This window comes from Globicephala melas, chromosome 15 (assembly GCF_963455315.2).
Source record: "Globicephala melas chromosome 15, mGloMel1.2, whole genome shotgun sequence".
Classification (NCBI taxonomy): domain Eukaryota; kingdom Metazoa; phylum Chordata; class Mammalia; order Artiodactyla; family Delphinidae; genus Globicephala; species Globicephala melas.
Window position 1 is genome coordinate 80406448 of NC_083328.1, and position 17320 is coordinate 80423767.

Below are 17320 nucleotides of genomic sequence, written 5' to 3' on the forward strand. Positions count from 1 at the left end.
CTCCTGCCAGCGCTCGGAGCGGTTAGGCTGCACCCGGATGGGCCCAGGGATGTTAGTGGGTGGAGAGGTGACAGGCACTCTGAGGGCGGGGGTCCCCCGGGGCAGGGAGGCGAGAGCCGGCTTGTCTCTAATAGGTGCCCGAGAGCCGCTAGGAAGGTGGCCTTGAAGGACAGTCAGGCTGGTGGCTTTGAGGTAGTTGGACGACTGAAAATTCGCCTGCTGACAAGTGGGGCGATGGTCCTCAAGTTAGAGACTCTACCACGACCACTGCGCTCCGCGAGCGCTCCGCAAATGAGAGCTTCTCCGAAGCTTGGGTCCTACAGGCTCCCTCAGATCCGCGCTTCGCGTTTTCTGGTTTGCGAGGATGCTTGCAAAGGAAGAGCTAAAGGCTGCGAAACCCCTTTGAGGACCCGGCCTGGCGCGGAGCGCTTACAAGTGAGCAGTAGAAAGAGTTGGGCTGGACCCTGGGCTGAGACGAGAAGCATCTGTGCGTGTGTGTAGCCGCCAATTTGAGCATCAGGAAAAACAAACTGCTATTTTGATATTATTGCTGCTATTTTGGAGTGACTGAATTATTTAATACATGTGGCGCCCCGGACGTGCACCTTAGTAGGCTTAGACAGTTCGGATGCTCTTGGACGCCAAGTGTCTGTTCAGTGGGTGCCGGTGCTGCGAGGGAGGGCGTGGGCTAGCGCGTGAATGGGCGCCCTCCCGGACTGCTGCAGGCCCCGGCTTTTCGGCTCTGCTTCGCTGGGCCCCGCCTCTTAACTGCGGTCCCAGCCGGAGCCCAAGCTGTTCCGCGGGGCGACACAGACACCTTGTTTGGTGCACGGCGCCCGCGAGGGCGCTTCGGAGCCTCCACCTGCCGCTCGGGCGCCCCCTCCCCGGGACGGGAAGCTGAGTCGCAGGCCTGCTCCAGTCCAGCTCTACCCGCCCCGCCGCCTTCCTGGGCTTGCCATGGGTGTGGAGGCGGCGGAAGCCTGCCGCCCGGGTCTGGGAGCCTTGTTTCCAGAGGCAGCTGCCCGCGCATCTTTGGAGGTGGCGCACTGTTGTAGCGCTGCTGTCCTCACAGACGCCTTGTCGCCTCCGGTCTCTGGTTTCTAGCGCCATCCGAGCGGGCTGGGGGCCGGGGTCCAGGGTTTCAAGCGTGTGGGTTGAGTGCAGGCTCCCTAGGGGGCGACAGAGGGAAGCCGCTGACAACCGTCCAGCCCCATACCCTTGATTGTGCGAGGCGAGCGGCGAGGCTGCTCCCCGGGATCCCCACGTTCTGTTTACACTTGGCGTCTGCGAAGCCGCGGAGGGTCGGAGGGGACACCCTTCCCAGGCCGTGGCTGCCTGAGGGCGCGGCCACGCAGTCATGCATCTTCGCGCGGCGAGGGGTGGGGGCCTTGGGGGGAGGTCTGTCTTGAGTGTGGGAGCCATCGGCTCTCTGCTCTCGCTCTCGGCTCAGAGCAGAAAAGTTGAGCTCAAGGAAGGGCTGAGATTTCCGGCATCCGGAGCAGGGCGCGCGCGTGCCTGGGTTCCGTCCCTGAAGCAGAAGCTGTGCGTGTTTGGGTGGAGTCGGCCTGGCCGGGAAGGTTGAGGATTCGTTTGTGCCGTCTTCCCCATCCAGGGCACAGAAGTTGCGCTCTAGCTTGAGCGCGTGTCTCTTGGAGGGGGGCAGCGTCCAGGTCCAGGGCGCTGGCTTGGGAATGAATGGCCTTTGCCGAGCGGTTCCGAAACCTCTGTGCCCTTGGGGCTCCCTAAACGGAGGTGCGCAAACCCTCGGGGCCCATCGGCTCCCTTTGCCTCCGCCATAGAGGCCCCGGGGCTGCGAGGGATTTCCGTCCCTCCGGGTGGCTTTGGCGAGCGCTGCTGAGGAAAGGAAGGGCAGCCAGGACCTGGGGCGGGGGGTTGGTGCCTTGTTGCCCAGCCCTGGACCCAACATGCCCGGCGGTAAAGTTGCAGGCGTGGACGAGACAAGTTGTTCAAGCTGCATCCCCGGCCGGGTCTTGGAGTCAAAGCCGGGGCTAGAAGGCCCAGTGTGGAGGAGAGCTCCTGCGTCACTGGTCTGGATGTCTGGGGTGCCCAGAGGCTCCGCAGCCTCCCTCGAAAGTACCTGGGACCCCAATCTTCCACTCCCAGGGCGCCAGCATGCCTACCGCACCGGGTCCGATACCTGCCCTGAGCAGGTGCCCCCTGCGCCCACTCCCGAGTACCAGGAGCGCTGCTGCTTCTCTTTTACCCCCCGTCCCCCCCCCCACGGTGTCTTGAAAGCTAGGTGTCAGGGGTCGTGTGTGCACTGTCTTTGTACGTATCCTAGTGCAGAGCCCGCAGACAAGCCCGAAAAGCCTCCAGTGGTTTCGTCTCCAGGTTTTGTTCTCACAACTGGTTGGAATATCACCTGGAATCTGTCTACTCTCTGGGGCGAGGAAGAACCTTTCGCTTGGAAGACGCCTATTTTTATTTTGGTTATTTTATTTTAGGCCCATCTCGGTTTAGAGAAATGCTAAAGTTCAAACAAGCCCGGGCGGGAGTAGGGAAGCAGTGGGTGCATTCATTCTGTGAATTGGGAGCAGCGTCCACTCCACAGGTCCGGGGCAGTAAACTGATAGGTATTGATTATTGCAAAATCGGATTCGTAATCAAATCGAAAGATTCCTTCTCTGATTCCCTGAGAATGTTTAAATTCAGCTCCCGAGAATTAGCGACTTTCCCCTTGAAGCAAAAAGAAAAAAAAGGTCAATTACAATAATCGGGCCAATGGATTTCGTTTCTTTAAAATGTTTCAGCATTGCGCTTTGCTTTCAAGGTTGGGGGGCAAATGCATATTGGGGGGAGAGGCAACGTTTATGTGGAAGGAAGTTTCGTTTTCTGCCTGTATCTGCGGACCCCGGGTGCTCACCTCTCCAGCGGGGGTCCCTCCACGGCCCCTCCTCCTCCCCCCACCTCTTCCCTCGTCCCCGCCTGTGACGCTAGGGTTGCATTCAGCCCCGCACCTCTTTTCAAGGTTGAGTTGAGGCTTCTTGAGTGCCTGGCCCGTCGGAGGAAGCTGCCGAGCCGGCGCCGGGCAGGGCAGGGCCGGGCGAGGGTAGGCGGGTGCCCCCCACCCGCCTCCCGGCCGCAGCCCAGCCTTGGAGATGGAGCTTCGGGCGATGGCGGCGAAACGCCGTTGTCCGACACTTCGGGGCCGGTGGAGCGGCCCGCCCGCTCGGTGGCGCTTGGGGCCGACTCCCCAGAAGGCCTTCCCACCCCCGCCCCCTCGGAGGACCCCGAGCGCACTGTGCCCACGCCGTGCGGGGGAGGGCGTCGTCCCTCGGAGGGACTGGGACTCCAGCTGCCTGATTCCAGTTTAAACCTTAAATCTCCTTGGAGCGGGTGTTTGGGACGTTTTAGGAGATAGGGGGACCTCAGCTGTTGAGACGTCTTTTGGAGGGTGGGGGAAGGCGCTGTCGGTGAAAGAGGGGGGGCTCTTGGGTTCGGATCCCGGTCCCCAGCTCTGCCGACCTCAGGTGTGTGCTTGGTGAGGGTGACTGATGGATGGCGTGATGGGGGACGCTGGCCTCTTAGGTTTGCGGCTGTCAGCGAGGTGCGGCCCATTCGACTCCTCTCCTAAGCCCCCCGAGGCGTGGGTCTCCGCGCGGCGCCGGGCCAGGATGCGGGGCGGAGCTAGGCTGGGACTGGCTGGGGGCCGCCCCGCCCGGCGCCGGGGCCTTCGCGCCGGCCCCCGGGGAGGAGTTATGATAATTTCTTCTCATTAAGGCGCCCGGATCCCCCGGCTATCGCCTGGACACACACTGCGGGCGCGGCTTCCCCGGTCCCCGGCCGCGGCCTCTACACCCGCGGCGGCACCATCTACAATCGCGGAGACGCCGATGCGCGTCCAGTGACCGGGACGGCTAGGCCCGCGCGCGGCGGGGGCAGCGGCAGACGTCTGGCCACCGTGACCCCAATTTTGGATTTACCGCTCGGGGGGTGGGGGGAACCTGGATTTAACTGGCGACTGTTTTGGGGGACGCCGGACGCCATGTTGTGGAAAATAACCGATAATGTCAAGTATGAAGAGGACTGCGAGGTGAGCTGGGCACAAGGGCGCAGCCTGGCCCCGCCCGAGTACAGTCCCGGAGGCGCGGGCCACTGGACCGAGGTCGGGGGCGAGGGCGCAGGAGCAGCGAACAGGCACCCACCGCTCGCCCTTCGATGGGACAGGGTCCACTTTTCCGGACATTCCCTAGTGCGTTTCTCCGGGGTCCCCTTCCTGAATCGGGCCTTTACCTAAATATCCAGTCTCGGGAATGGGGCCTGGAAAGAGCGTAGCAGATCCCACCCACAAAGCTTACCGGCCGGTTTCTCGCGAAGCAAAACAGCCCTTTTCCCCGATTTCTCGGAAGAGCGCTGGGTCTGCAACTTTTAGAGGTGGCTTTTACGCACGAAATCTCCGTCCCAAGGAGTCAGACGAGGTGACCTGCCGGCGACACCTTTGCGGAGTCTCCTCCGAGGCGGGCTTGTCACCTGCCCCGCTACCTCCTTGGGGAAACAAGAAAACAACCGAAGTTTGGCTTTCCAGAGAAGGGGGGGCCGGGGGGGGGCGCTGAGGCCAGATGGGGCCGTAAGCGCTCGGGAGTGCTCCAGCCTGTCGGACAGGTTGAGCTAGAGTTTCGGAGAGTGGGAGGGAGGGAGGCGGCGAGCGGAAAGAGGAAGAAGACGCAGGCGGCGCGAGGCGTGAGCCCAGGCCCCGGGAGAGGGGAGCGGTGGCGGCGGGGACGCGGGAGAGCTGTGCGCCCGCGGGACATAGAGGGGCTGCCCCTGTTTGCAGGCCCGGGCACTTCAGCTAGGGGGCGACGGTGTCATAGCTCTCCTGGTCCCCCGCCACCCCTGTGACCCCGGGAACACATGGCGACACGTCCTTTGAGAATTAAGTCGGACAGCCGTGGGGCGAGGGAACGTGCCCAGGCAAGGTTGCCCAATTTTCGGGGTCCTTCGTTCTCCGTGCCCGATTTGTGGGGAAACTGACGGTGGCTGGGCAGGACGGCGTTACTTGGTCGGGACACAGCTAGCAGGGAGCGCACCCCTGGCTGCGGCGGGCTCCTCCTTGAGTCCCTTGGGCGGCGCTGGGCGGCTGCCCCCGCTAGGGAGGGTCTCTCGCCCGGAGGTCTTTGTCCTGAGGGCGTGGAAGGGAGGGTCCCTGGGGCGGGGAAACGGCGCACTTCCTGCGCGGCGCGCATTCTTCGCGCCCACCGCTTCCCCACTTTGGGCCGACGACGCCAGCATGTGCGGGCTCGTGAGCGACCGCGCTCTGCGCTGCCTGCAGGCTTTCTCCCCGGACCCCTGCCCCAGCTTCTTCCGGCCCAAGGCCTGGCATTCGGATTTGGAGCCGCAGAATACCTCGGGCGTCAGACCTTCGCCGCGGGGCCCGGAGGGCACGTTCCTCCAGGTCTTTCTCCAGTTTCCCCTTCCTCTGCGGACTAGCGGTTGACAACGAAACCCCCGGGGCACGTTGCTCCCCGGGGCCTTTTGGCCCGAGGGCAGGCCCCGCGGGGGTCGGTCCGGGCTGGTGCGGTGGGTCCCCGGGGGTCACAAGGCTCGGCGCGGTGCCGCGGGCCGTGCGCAGTAGCGGGGTTTCGTACTAACCGGGTCTCCGTTTCTGTGCCCCAGGATCGCCACGACGCGAGCAGCAATGGGAACCCGCGCCTGCCTCACCTCTCCTCCGCCGGGCAGCATCTCTACAGCCCCGCGCCGCCCCTCTCCCATGCTGGAGTCGCCGAATACCAGCCACCACCCTACTTTCCGCCTCCCTACCAGCAGCTGGCTTACTCGCAGGCAGCCGACCCCTACTCGCATCTGGGAGAAGCGTACGCCGCCGCCATCAACCCCCTGCACCAGCCGGCGCCCACCGGCAGCCAGCAGCAGGCCTGGCCGGGCCGCCAGAGCCAGGAGGGGGCTGGGCTGCCCTCGCACCACGCGCGCCCGGCCGGCTTGTTGCCCCACCTCTCCGGGCTGGACGGCGGCGCCGTGAGTGCCCGCAGGGACGCCTACCGCCGCTCGGACCTGCTGCTGCCCCACTCGCACGCTCTGGACGCCGCGGGCCTGGCCGAGAACCTGGGGCTCCACGACATGGCGCACCAGATGGAGGAGGTGCAGGTGAGCGCCTCGGCCCTGCCCGGACCCGTTCGCCCCACTGCCTCTCTCCTACCCCGTCCAGGCTCCCCCGAACTTAAAGGAAACTTTGTCATTTCTCCCCCAGAATGTCGACGACCAGCACCTACTTCTGCATGATCAGACGGTTATTCGCAAAGGTACGGAGTGAGCACGAGTTCTCTTCTTCCTCTGGCATCACACACCCTGTAGTGGTTCTTAGCGGTAACTGGGAAGTTATTGACTTATTGGTGAGGTAGGGCTTTTGGTATCCGATTTGGGACATTTGTGGTGGAAGGGAGTGACAGGGACTCGAGGCAGATAGGTTTTAGGAGTGAGAAGACGGGGCATTTCTTGAAGATCTAAATGGAAAAGGATGCTCTCAGGAGCTGCCCCTCAATCTCCGGATTTGTTACTCCATAGTTTTCCCTTGGTGGGTGTTACTTATTGAATTCGAGAGTGTTTTTACAATGCTCCAGGAAAGAATCCCAGAGTGAGTTAAGGCTGTGACTTAATTTGGAAAACAAGTCACATACCCTTAGTGGAGTGATTGGTTCTGTGACAATTTTAATTGTTGAACGGGTTGATGTGATTTTATTTCTGATTTCAAATATGCACAGGGGTAAGGAGCCTTAATTCTGACCTGCAAAAAGAAGGTGGGACACAGTTTGGTGTACAAAACAGACAGCCCTGAAAGCATCTGGCTGGGTGATCTGTCGGGTTCATGCAGGGATGAGGGGGGCGGGGGTTTGGAAAATTGGATTACTTGGGCGACTGAGTGGCTCGTGAAATTAAGTTACGTACTGCCAGGATTCCCAGTTTAGCTCTGTTGGGAAATGGGGTCATCCTAAATGAAATGTAGCTATGGTCTGTTACTTGAGGTTAAACTGTTTGAAATCAACTGAGGAAAAATGAGTTTGGGGGAAAAAAAGAAAAAAGAAAGAAAACCTCAGAAAATAAACTGAATTTCCCAGTAAACTTAGAACAGGTGTGTTTGTATTTTAAAATTTACTGTGATCAGTTGCACTGAAAGATTTTGCCAGATGATTACGTCCTGTGATTTTGGATATTCGTTGAGTGAGGGGGAAAAAAGAAATCTTCATTTATTTAGTTATGAAGTAGTCTTTTGAAAACAAACGTTCTAACGAAACAGATTTTAACAGTGGTCAGAAAATGCAAACCCTCCACGCGTGGGATCTTGACTAATTAACTTCCCAAGGTGTTAAATTGTGAAATTCAGATTCGATTATCTTTGAAGAATATGGCTTTAAAAAAATCTGCTTGCAATTTATAGTCCAACATGCAGTTAGTTGTTCAAAGAGCTCTTTCAGCTTTGGTTAGTGGTTTGCTTGGGAACGCCACTTCTGATCTTCACTCACAGGTCCTATTTCAATGACGAAGAACCCCTTGAGTCTCCCTTGTCAGAAGGAGCTGGTGGAGGCTGTGATGAATCCCAGCGAGGTCTTCTGCTCGGTCCCTGGAAGATTGTCCCTCCTCAGCTCTACATCTAAATACAAAGTGACAGTTGCCGAAGTCCAGAGGCGACTGTCCCCGCCTGAGTGCTTAAATGCTTCATTACTGGGAGGTGTCCTCAGAAGGTACATGGGGACACGTTCTGGGCATGGCGGTTGAATGGTTGGGGATGAATAACAGAAAAGGACCAGGGAGATAGTTTTAACATTTATGGAACTTTGGTACCTAACGCTGAATTCTCATTGGCTCAGGGAGTTTTAGTACACATCTTCTCTTTTAGAACGTGCCAGATGTAGAAGGAAGTGTTAAAACAGCGCTAACAAATTCTCATTTGGTTAGAATTTGATTCCCTTGTATGAGTGGTAGCATCTGTATTCAGAGTAGAGGAGCTCCATGGGTCTGGTTCCCCCAGGGAGTTGTTTTTTTGGGGGCTGCTGCAGTTTCTACAAGTGAAAATTTGTCTGCTCTGTACAACTTGCAATGTTCTGTGATTAAAAAAAAATAATAATGTTGGCGATGCTGAGAAAGATTTTTGAATTTTACAGGGATTAAGTAATAAATTAAGGATTCCCTGTATCACTTGATTATGAGCCACGTAATGTAGGTTGTTTCTGACAGATTTCTGTTTTGTGAGCAGCATGTTAGGCATTTAGAATTTTAAAGTGGTTTCTTGAGAAAAGAATTTTTTATTTTATTATTATTTTGCTCAGAGCCAAATCTAAAAATGGTGGCCGATCCTTGCGGGAGAAGTTGGACAAGATTGGGTTGAATCTTCCAGCGGGGAGACGGAAAGCTGCCCACGTCACCCTCCTGACATCTTTAGTAGAAGGTCAGTGGAGTTGTGTTTTTGTTTTGCGGTGTTTTTAGTTAGTGCTGTGTTGAGTCTTTAATATTTCTCTAAAGAAAAGGTTAGGGACTTCCTGGCGATCCAGTGGTTGAGACTTCGCCTTCCAATGCAGGGGGCGTGGGTTCGACCCCTGATCGGGGAGCTAAGATCCCACATGCCGTAGGGTGCGGCACCCGCCCCCCTCCCCGCAAAAAAAAGGTATAAGAAAAGGTTAAAAACAACTCTTAGTCACAAAAGAGAGATGCAAGCGATTTTGCCATGCGTTCATTACAATGAATCACAGTCATTTAATCGAATAAGTTAACATTTAACGATGTGTCTGCTGAAGTATTCTGTTCTGGGTCTCCCAGAAAATCATTGTTAAAAAGAAACGGGTTTTCCTAAGACATCACATTATCAGATGAACCAGTTTTTGAAGGATGCAATTGATCATTTGGTACACCTTTTCTTAAAACTGGTTACCGGTGGGCAGCAGGACCGTTTCTAGTCTTTGTAGCTGTGGAATATTGGGACTGTGGTCAGTGAAGAGAAAAGCCCTTGTATACAATGAGCCTAGCCCAATTCACAGTTCCTTTGTTCATTTTCCCCATCAAAAAAAAAAAAAGTAATGGGGCCCACAGATGAGACCCTCTCCCCAGTCCTAAGATAGTTAGGATGTGACGTTTCAGTTTCTTGAATGGACCTGCGCCCCGAACCTGGAAAGTAGCCAAGAATGCAATACGGCCTTTTACAAAGTGGGCAAGGGAAAAGTGAAATAATTATTTTTCAAAACAAAACAAGCTCGTTGTTACTGCGCACAGGAAAATGTGTTGATGAACACGGAGGGGGCTTATCCGTAAGCCTGGAGCGGCCGCCAGCACCTCGCCCAATCAGCAGGGCGCTGGGCCCCGGCTCGGGGGCCGGGGGAGCCAATGAGGGGTGGTCTCCTGGTAGTCAGGCAATCTTTTGAACACTTTCTTTCCCTGGTCTAAATGGCGCGACCGCGCTGCTAAAAGAGACTTGGCAGGGCCCTGCTCTACCTTTTTACGAGTGTCTTTGGAGGTCAGGGCAAGGAGAAAGGAGCTGCCTGTTCGATGCTGTTGGGGACCAGCTGTCCTGCATGGAGAATGGTGGATTCCGCGTGCGTGGAGCATAAATGCGGCTCCCCTAGGTTTCCTTACCGGCCAGGCAGGGGTGCTTGAATGAGAAAGCGTGTGCCTGAACAATGGTTCTCAGATGTTGATTTAGTGAGTCGGGGGAGGGAAGTGGGGATGGTGGGTGAGGTCCACCATCTGGGTTTGTAAAGCTCTAGCAGCCCCAAATCTTGGAACCAGAAAGAACCCAGCGCCTCGGGTGGGAAATGACACCCTCCCCTCGTTTTCCTCCCTCTGTGCCCCCCAATACCTGAGACGAGAGGGTAGGTAGGGCTCCTAACATTTCCGGTAGGAAACACTCCTGCTTCTCTTTCTTAAAGCAACATTCTAGAGACTTACCTCCACCAGTAATGGGGCGCTCTCATTTAGAAACAAAGTTCCGTATCAAAGACTTTTGTCCCAGTTTCATAAAGAAAAGTGACAGTTTGCTTCTTTGTCAGTCATGCTCACTCCCCCTAAGTTTTCCGACTTCTGCACTACCAACGGATGCTAGATGCTGTTTTAGCAGCGAGAGGAGCATCTGCTCAGCTTGGGCAGAGGACTGGGGTAACATCGTTTAAGTACAGTTAAAATTTTCAGACTTTTTTTTTTCTTACATTGTATGATTTCACCCTAGGGGAGGGTACCCACTGCAAGTACCCAGGAGGTTCTGCTTACTGGCTGGATCGTTGTCCCCTTGTGTGATTGCATTTTAGAATGCAAAATGACTGCTAGACCAATACCGATAGTGCTGAAAAAAGAGGGAAGGGACAGTTTGCCTTGGGGACCACAGTGGCCCTAAAGTCTGTTGCCATTGCCGATTATTCTAGGTGAGGCTGTCCATTTGGCTCGGGACTTTGCCTATGTCTGTGAAGCAGAATTTCCTAGTAAATCCGTGGCCGAGTATTTAACCAGACCTCATCTCGGAGGACGCAATGAGATGGCAACTAGGAAGAATATGCTGCTGGCGGCACAGTAAGTATCCAGGCTTGAGAATTTGATGCCCCGATGCCCTGACCTTGCAGCTGAGGGGCCAGCACAGTCCCTGGTGCTCAAGAACGAAAGGCTCCTTAAGTAAGTTAGGGTGTTGAGCAAGAGGAAATGGCAAGGAGCATCTTTGACAGAGTCAAATTAGAGTAACTTTCTGTAGCATTTAAAAGAATTAGAGCAGTGAGTGTATTGCTCAGAATGAGTGTTTTTGAGCCGTTTAGTTATTCAGCTCAAACTAGTTAAGCTACTCTTTCATTATCTTATTTGCATGTCTTACAAAAATGTGTTGAAGACAATTTATTTTATCACATCCAGTCAAGATCCTGCGCCTTCTGCCTCCTGATAACAAGATGTTTTTGATTTTTAAAATGTAATGATCGGGTTGTGTGTGTAGGAGACGAGGGCAAATGAAATGTCTCAAAACGACTTAATGCAGCTGAGGGATTTCTCACAGAAACCAAGAGTAAGTGGATTTTAAAATCATGGTAAATGAAGCAGAACTAGTCAAGTGGGAAATAGGGCAAAAGCGAGCAGTGAACCAGCCTGTATCGAAAGAGTGAGTTTCAGGGAAATGAATTCAGGGATCTTGACAGAATTGGTTTAAGGAACCAATCTGCATCAAGTAAAGCTAGCCCTTACTCTCCTAGGCTGGAATTCTGACTCCACCTCTTACCAGTCCTGGTGACCTTGGCCAGTTAATTCTGGCATTAATCCTTTTATCTTCTCTAATTGCAGTGAGGATTAAATAAGATAGTACTTAAAAGAGTTTAGTTCAGGGCTTCCCTGGGGGCGCAGTGGCCAAGAATCCGCCTGCCAATGCAGGGGACACGGGTTCGAGCCCTGGCCCGGGAAGATCCCACGTGCCGCGGAGCAACTAAGCCCGTGTACCACAACTACTGAGCCTGCGCTCTAGAGCCCAAGAGCCACAATTACTGAAGCCCACGTGCCGCAACTACTGAAGCCCGCGTGCCGAGAGCCTGTGCTCCGCAACAAGAGAAGCCACCGCGATGAGAGGCCCACGCACCGCAAAGAAGAGTAGCCCCCGCTCGCTGCAACTAGAAGAAAGCCCGCGCGCAGCAACGAAGACCCAATACGGCCAAACATAAATAAAAAGAGTTTAGTTCAGGGCCCAGCACAGAACAGGTGCTAAGCGCGGCAGCTGCCTATTGCTATCAGTTTAAAATGTACTTCCTTGGCCAGCCCCAAATTCTCGTTGCCTCTAGGTGTCATCCCCACACTAGTTTGTGCTCTTTACCTGTCACGGCCTAGATTGAACTCAGTGGTGTGTGTTGACTGTCTTTCACAGGCAAGTGTGTAAAGAATTCACAGACCTTCTCAATCAAGACCGAACTCCCAATGGGAACAACCGGCCCACTCCGGTCCTGGAGACCAGCATTCAGAACTGCTTGTCTCATTTCAGCCTGATTACCCACGGGTTTGGCAGCCAGGCCATCTGTGCTGCTGTGTCTGCCATGCAGAACTACATAAAAGAAGCCCTGATGGTCATAGACAAATCCTACATGAACCCCGGAGACCAGAGTCCAGCCGATTCTAGCAAAACCCTGGAAAAGATGGAGAAGCACAGGAAGTAAAACAGAGGTGAACAAAGGGCCGAAGCGTCTGGAAGGAAAAGGACTCCAAAACCGGTCTCGACCAGGACAAACTGGGAACCCCGCTTGCCTGGGGGACAGAGTTTGATATCCACCTTCCCACGAAAAGGGCCTCCGTCGGATTTCCAGATCTTCACGTGCCCTCCTGGATTCCTTAGTACTTAAGGAGTGCTGAAGTGTCTCCTAAGCTCTGGACGCGCTCTCGGGAGGTGACAAGTGCTGGTTCTTTACCCATTAAGCTGATACTTTAGTTTTTGGAACCCCATTCTTCCTTTCTCTGAAAGTGGTGCTACAAGTTTTGGAACCTTTTAAATAAATTCCCTGGGCTAACAAAAACCCACACACACATAGCTGTTGAGATGTCAAATTGATGTGATTCAGATCCACTATAACTTTCAGTGTTAAGGTAAAAGTATTTATGTAGCCTCTTCCGTCTCACCCTACATACCGCGGGAGGCAAGGATTCTGTCCGCTTAAGAACTGGTTAATAGGTTGGTATTTGACACACTTTAAATCCCTTGTTCACAGAGACCCTTCGGGTTTTACGAAACTTGTAGAAGCAAAGCCTGCTGATGATTTTATGTTTTTCTTTTTAAGAAAAAAACAAAACAAAACTTTGAAAGTTAACTCTTCAAATAGGAGGAGACTCTTTGAAAAGACATGTTCCTTTAAGGTACGGAAGCTTTATTTTGCGTATTTATTTCACATCTTGGTGTTTCGAGAAAACTTGAAAAGGGGTGGGCATGAAGCATTTTTTTTTGCTGTCTCTCATCCCAAGTCCCAGAGGAGAATTCTGTATTTTGAGAAGCTGCGTTGAGTGTACAGATTTTATTTATGCATAATTTAATGGGGTCTGTAAATACGGGTGCACTTCTTACGACTTTTTGAGAAATGGAATTCAACTTTAATATTAGCTTTTAAAGGTGACGGGGTAATCTAAGACACATCTTTAGACTTTATTCATATGTACACAGGGTATTAAGAGTCAAGAGTATCGTGAGTGCTGTTCTCGACTCTGGAAGACTCTAATTTAATTGAAGCTTTTTGTTCACAAAGCAATAACTTTGTCTTATTCCTGTTGGGCTGACCCCCAAGATGAGTGTGAAGTACAGTGTGTGTGGGTGAAAACGGAGTTTTGGAATTGAGCTCCTTGCCTGTAAATGTTCCCTAAATAATTGTTATGTATATGAAACCTGTATAATAAAAAGAAAGTATTCTCAATAGAAGCTGTGAAAGTCTGGTTGTAACTTGATGTGTTTTTTTTAATCTTCTAAGAGGAGTGGAAGAATGGCAGAGCTGATTTCTGGGTTTTGGCTGTGGCTTAGTTAATGAGACGGAACAGGAAATCTCTGTGCCGAGGGGAATCTGGAGTTTCATTTTGTCTCTCTTGGAAGACTGCTCTGTTGCGCCACGTCTCGCACTCATCAGTGGTTCTCACGACTGTGTATGGTACCATCTTCCCCAACACAAGGGCTGTTGGGAGATGTGTGAGGGACGGTTGATGGACAACAAGAGAGGAATCCATAGTTTGGGAATCATGTCTCTTGCGTAAGGCTGCTCAGTTGAGAAACACTGTACTTATAGTGAAGTTGCCACCTCACAATTTTGAGAATGGAAATGAGATGATTGTTGGTAAATCCTTGGGCAGATCCTCCTTGGGAGGACTTGGCATTCAGTCAAATGCAAGCAGTGGTTGTGTGGTAGGTGCTCTGAGTGTTTTCAGTCAATTGAAATGCTCCATCTTTGGGAACGTTAGGATGCCCATCGATCCAAGGGATCCTAATCATGTTGTCTGCTGGGCAGATCAGAGGTTGGGTCTCTGTACTTGCGGAGCAGAAGAGACCAGCGGGGCTTGTGTACTTGCTGGATGTGTGCAAGGATCTTGGGTGCACACCGACAGTCCTTGAGTTCAAGTTGAAGTGGCCTGGCACATCCTCCAGGAAGTGAGATGTTTATAGTTTGGCATGAGTGGCTGCACTTGAACGTTGGATAAGGCTATTGGCTTCAACTCCAGTCTCATAATCCTTAATTCATAACTCTACCAAATGGTCAGCAATTCCTGATTTAATGTTGGCATTGGATGTTGTTAAGTAACGTAAACTCTGCCAGCCTGATACTGTGCTCTTGGCGGCCTGTTCTTGGCCACTGAACGTTCCCATTAAGTCGGATTTATCGGGCTGGTGTGTCAGGATCACAACTGCTTTGCGTTAGAGCAGCAAGAAGGTCTCACACTGGCGCTTACTTCTCAATCAAGACGTGAGACGTTGGGTGTTAAGAGGAAGTCATGGGGGCAAAGGGCTGAAGGAAAAAGGACTGTTTTCTTATCGGCATCTTCACTTGCCTTTGGACCAGAGTCTGGCTTTGAGGAGCTGTGCTGAATTGTAGTGCAGACAATGTTCTGGAATCAACCCAGGATTGAAGTGAGTCATAAGCAGGGCTTATGCCTGGCTCAGCGCTCAGCTCTCCTTTTTCCTCGCTCCCACTGGACACCCGAGGACAGCTACCGGGTTCCTGGGTCCAGTGCATGATAACAGGTCTTACTTCCCAACACTCTGAGCTGATGCTGTGGAGAACAACCAAGCAGCCTCGTGAGGTCCCCACCGAAACACTGGCTGTCTTGGCTTTCCCTTCGGTGAGAGAAGGGTTTCCTGCCCTCGGAGCGCTTCCAACTCCCAGGACCGTCAGATCAATGGACTCCTGTTTTTCCCAGGGGCCAGTGTTTTTGTTTCAAGTCTTGTGTTGGTAAGAATTCTATTCCTTTCTCCCTTTTCCTTTCACCCTGTGCCGTTGTTGCCGGCTGGCTCTTTGATAGGTTGGGCTTGCTTTTCATGAAGACACGAGATGCTGCTGAAGTCTTTGCCCTCTGGGAGAAGAAATGAAGATGCTCCCTTTTTTTCCCTGGTTGCACCGAAGGAAAACCATTGTCTGAAGGCACGTGCGGTCTAACGTTTATGGATGAGAGGGACTCGGCAGGACTCGGCATCTGTAAACTGGACACCTGCCCATCCTGGTACCTGGCACCTTGGAGGTGCTCGCCTGCCTCACAGACACTCAGAGGTTCTCTGGAAGGTCAGAGGGTGTTTTCAATAGCACGTGATGGTTGTCTTATCTCCCAAGTGCACCCAATTTAAGTTGTGCGTTAGGAAAGGGACGGTTAGTCTGTTTCTCATTTGAAATGATTTCATAACAACCATCATTCTTTTCTCTTTGGGGGCCTAGTGTCAGGGTGAGGTCTGAGACCTGAAGTTCCTGTATTTGGATGTTAAAGCACAAAACAGGATAAGGTCATGGGTGGGTGAGAGACAGAGAAACTCCTTCTAAGGCCCCGCAGTGGTGGGGATGCGGGAGCCACTGCCCGTTCCCCGGGGTGAGTGTTGGTTACCAGCTGTTGTGGATTCCCGTACAGGTTGCTGTGACTTCCGAGGACTTCGGGTACAGGTCCTCCTTGACTGACGATGGGGTTAAATCCCAATAGACTTATCCTAAGTTAAAAATAGCTTTAGGTCAAAAGCGTATTTATTGTACATCAACTATACCTCAGTTTTCTTTTTTCTCTTTTTTTTTTGGCTACACTGTGCAGCTTGTGGAATCTTAGTTCCCGGGCCCTGGCAGTGAAAGCACCAAGTCCTAACGACTAGACTGCCAGGGAATTCCCTATACCTCAGTTTTCAAAAAAAATGTATTTAATTCACTTAACCTATCAAATGTTAGAGCTTAGCCTCGCCCACCTTAAACCTCCTCAGAACACTTAAATTAGCCTACAGCTGGGCAAAATCATCTCACAAAGCATATTTTATAGTAAAGGGTTGAATACCTCATGTAATTTGTTGACTGCTCTATGGCAGGTGGAAACCAGAATGGTTGTCTGGGTCCAGAGTGGTTGTGAGTGTGAGTCACTGACCCTCATTGGCCACCGCCCAGCATCACGAGAGGGTATCACTAGCCCAGGAAAAGGGCAAAATTCAAACTTCGAAGTATGGATTCTACTGAATGCGTATCATTTTTGCACCATTGTTAAGTTGAGACGTAAGTCAAACCATCATAAGTCAGGGACCGATTGTACTTCTCTAGTCTTTTCCTTTTCCCAGGGTGTGTTGGGGTAATGAAGTGGCGGTTTAGTTTGCCTTCCTTTACAGCAGGTGGAGAACCCAGGAAGTAGCTGCCCTTGGCTGCAAGGGGAAGAACAGTCTGAGGTTCGTTTAAGCACGTTTTCCAGGTCAGGGAGCTTTCTCTGATCCCTGGCATGGCAGTGACCGTCGGCCAATGCCTCTCTATCTGTCTGAGCTCAGTGGGCAGTGAGACTTTTCCCTTTAGTTGGAGATAAGAAAGGTTTGCTTTCGAAATTTCGATGCCGCAGCGCACGAGCGTGCTCTTCCCAGGGGCAGCTGTTGCTACTTGATGATCTGATCATTGTTGACTTACCTTTCTTATATCTCAGATACATTGAATTTCTCTTCCAGTTGACAGTCTTCATTTGCTTCTCTGAAATCTGCAGGCCACCGGGCTGGGAGGCTTGGTGACACTTGGAGCCATCAAAACCCGACTCCTTCCTGGTTTTCTCAACCCAGGCTGGCGTTATGCCCAAGGTCCACTCATGCAGGGTGTACCTAGCCTTTGTCCGCTAGCAACACAACATAATCTGCAGAAACAAACCTGACCTCATGATTTTTGAAAATTACTATTACATTGGAGTCCATAGTTTCATGGAATGCTCAGTTACTTTTCGCACCATCATAAACACTAATTTCCCTGCCTCGTTTGGATAACATTTCGATGCGGGAGACGGGTAGAAGGAAAGCGTGGAAACTGAGAGGAGTTGAAAGGCATTACTCCAGGGACCTCTTCGGGAAGAGCTTTGTTAAGAACGTTTACAAGGTCAAATCTCAGTGGGTTTTTTTTTTTTTTCCTTCTGGTCGCCCCCTGAAGCTTGTTGGTTTTAGTTCCCAACCAGGGATTGAACCCAGGCCCTTGGGCCCTTTGCAGTGAGAGTGCAGAGTCCCAACCACTAGACCACCAGGGAATTCCCTTGGTTTTTTTTTTTTTTTTTTCTTTTTCATGACACATCGAGTGTCCCTTGAGGCTTCCCAACATTTTCCAAGGAAACATCTTAGTCTTAAGGAATGATCCTCACAGGTGAGAGTATGGGAGTTGGATGGGCTGAAGAGGATACCCTG

The 17320-nt window shown here is 52.5% G+C and overlaps 1 protein-coding gene across 2 annotated transcripts; it reads left to right on the forward strand.

The window, feature by feature from the left end:
• Positions 1–234: 234 nt before the first annotated feature.
• On the forward strand, positions 235–13161 carry TFAP2C (transcription factor AP-2 gamma). 2 transcript variants are annotated; one of them, XM_030839156.3, is made up of 7 exons: positions 235–435; positions 5635–6120; positions 6224–6275; positions 7496–7712; positions 8298–8416; positions 10377–10521; positions 11843–13161. In XM_030839156.3, the coding sequence occupies exons 1-7, from the start codon at positions 235–237 to the stop codon at positions 12126–12128; spliced, it is 1506 nt and encodes a 501-aa protein (XP_030695016.1). In that variant the 3' UTR covers positions 12129–13161. The 2 variants fall into 2 exon arrangements, with proteins under 2 accessions (XP_030695016.1, XP_030695020.1); XM_030839160.3 differs by lacking the exon at positions 235–435 and adding an exon at positions 4007–4054.
• The last annotated feature ends 4159 nt before the right edge of the window (positions 13162–17320 follow it).

Excerpts from the sequence above, each read along its gene's own strand:
- TFAP2C (XM_030839156.3), top strand. The coding sequence starts at position 235 with ATGGTCCTCAAGTTAGAGACTCTACCACGACCACTGCGCTCCGCGAGC. Across the intron at positions 436-5,634 it reads CTGGCGCGGAGCGCTTACAA|GATCGCCACGACGCGAGCAG; the intron begins GTGAGCAGTAGA and ends TCTGTGCCCCAG. Across the intron at positions 6,276-7,495 it reads TCAGACGGTTATTCGCAAAG|GTCCTATTTCAATGACGAAG; the intron begins GTACGGAGTGAG and ends CTTCACTCACAG.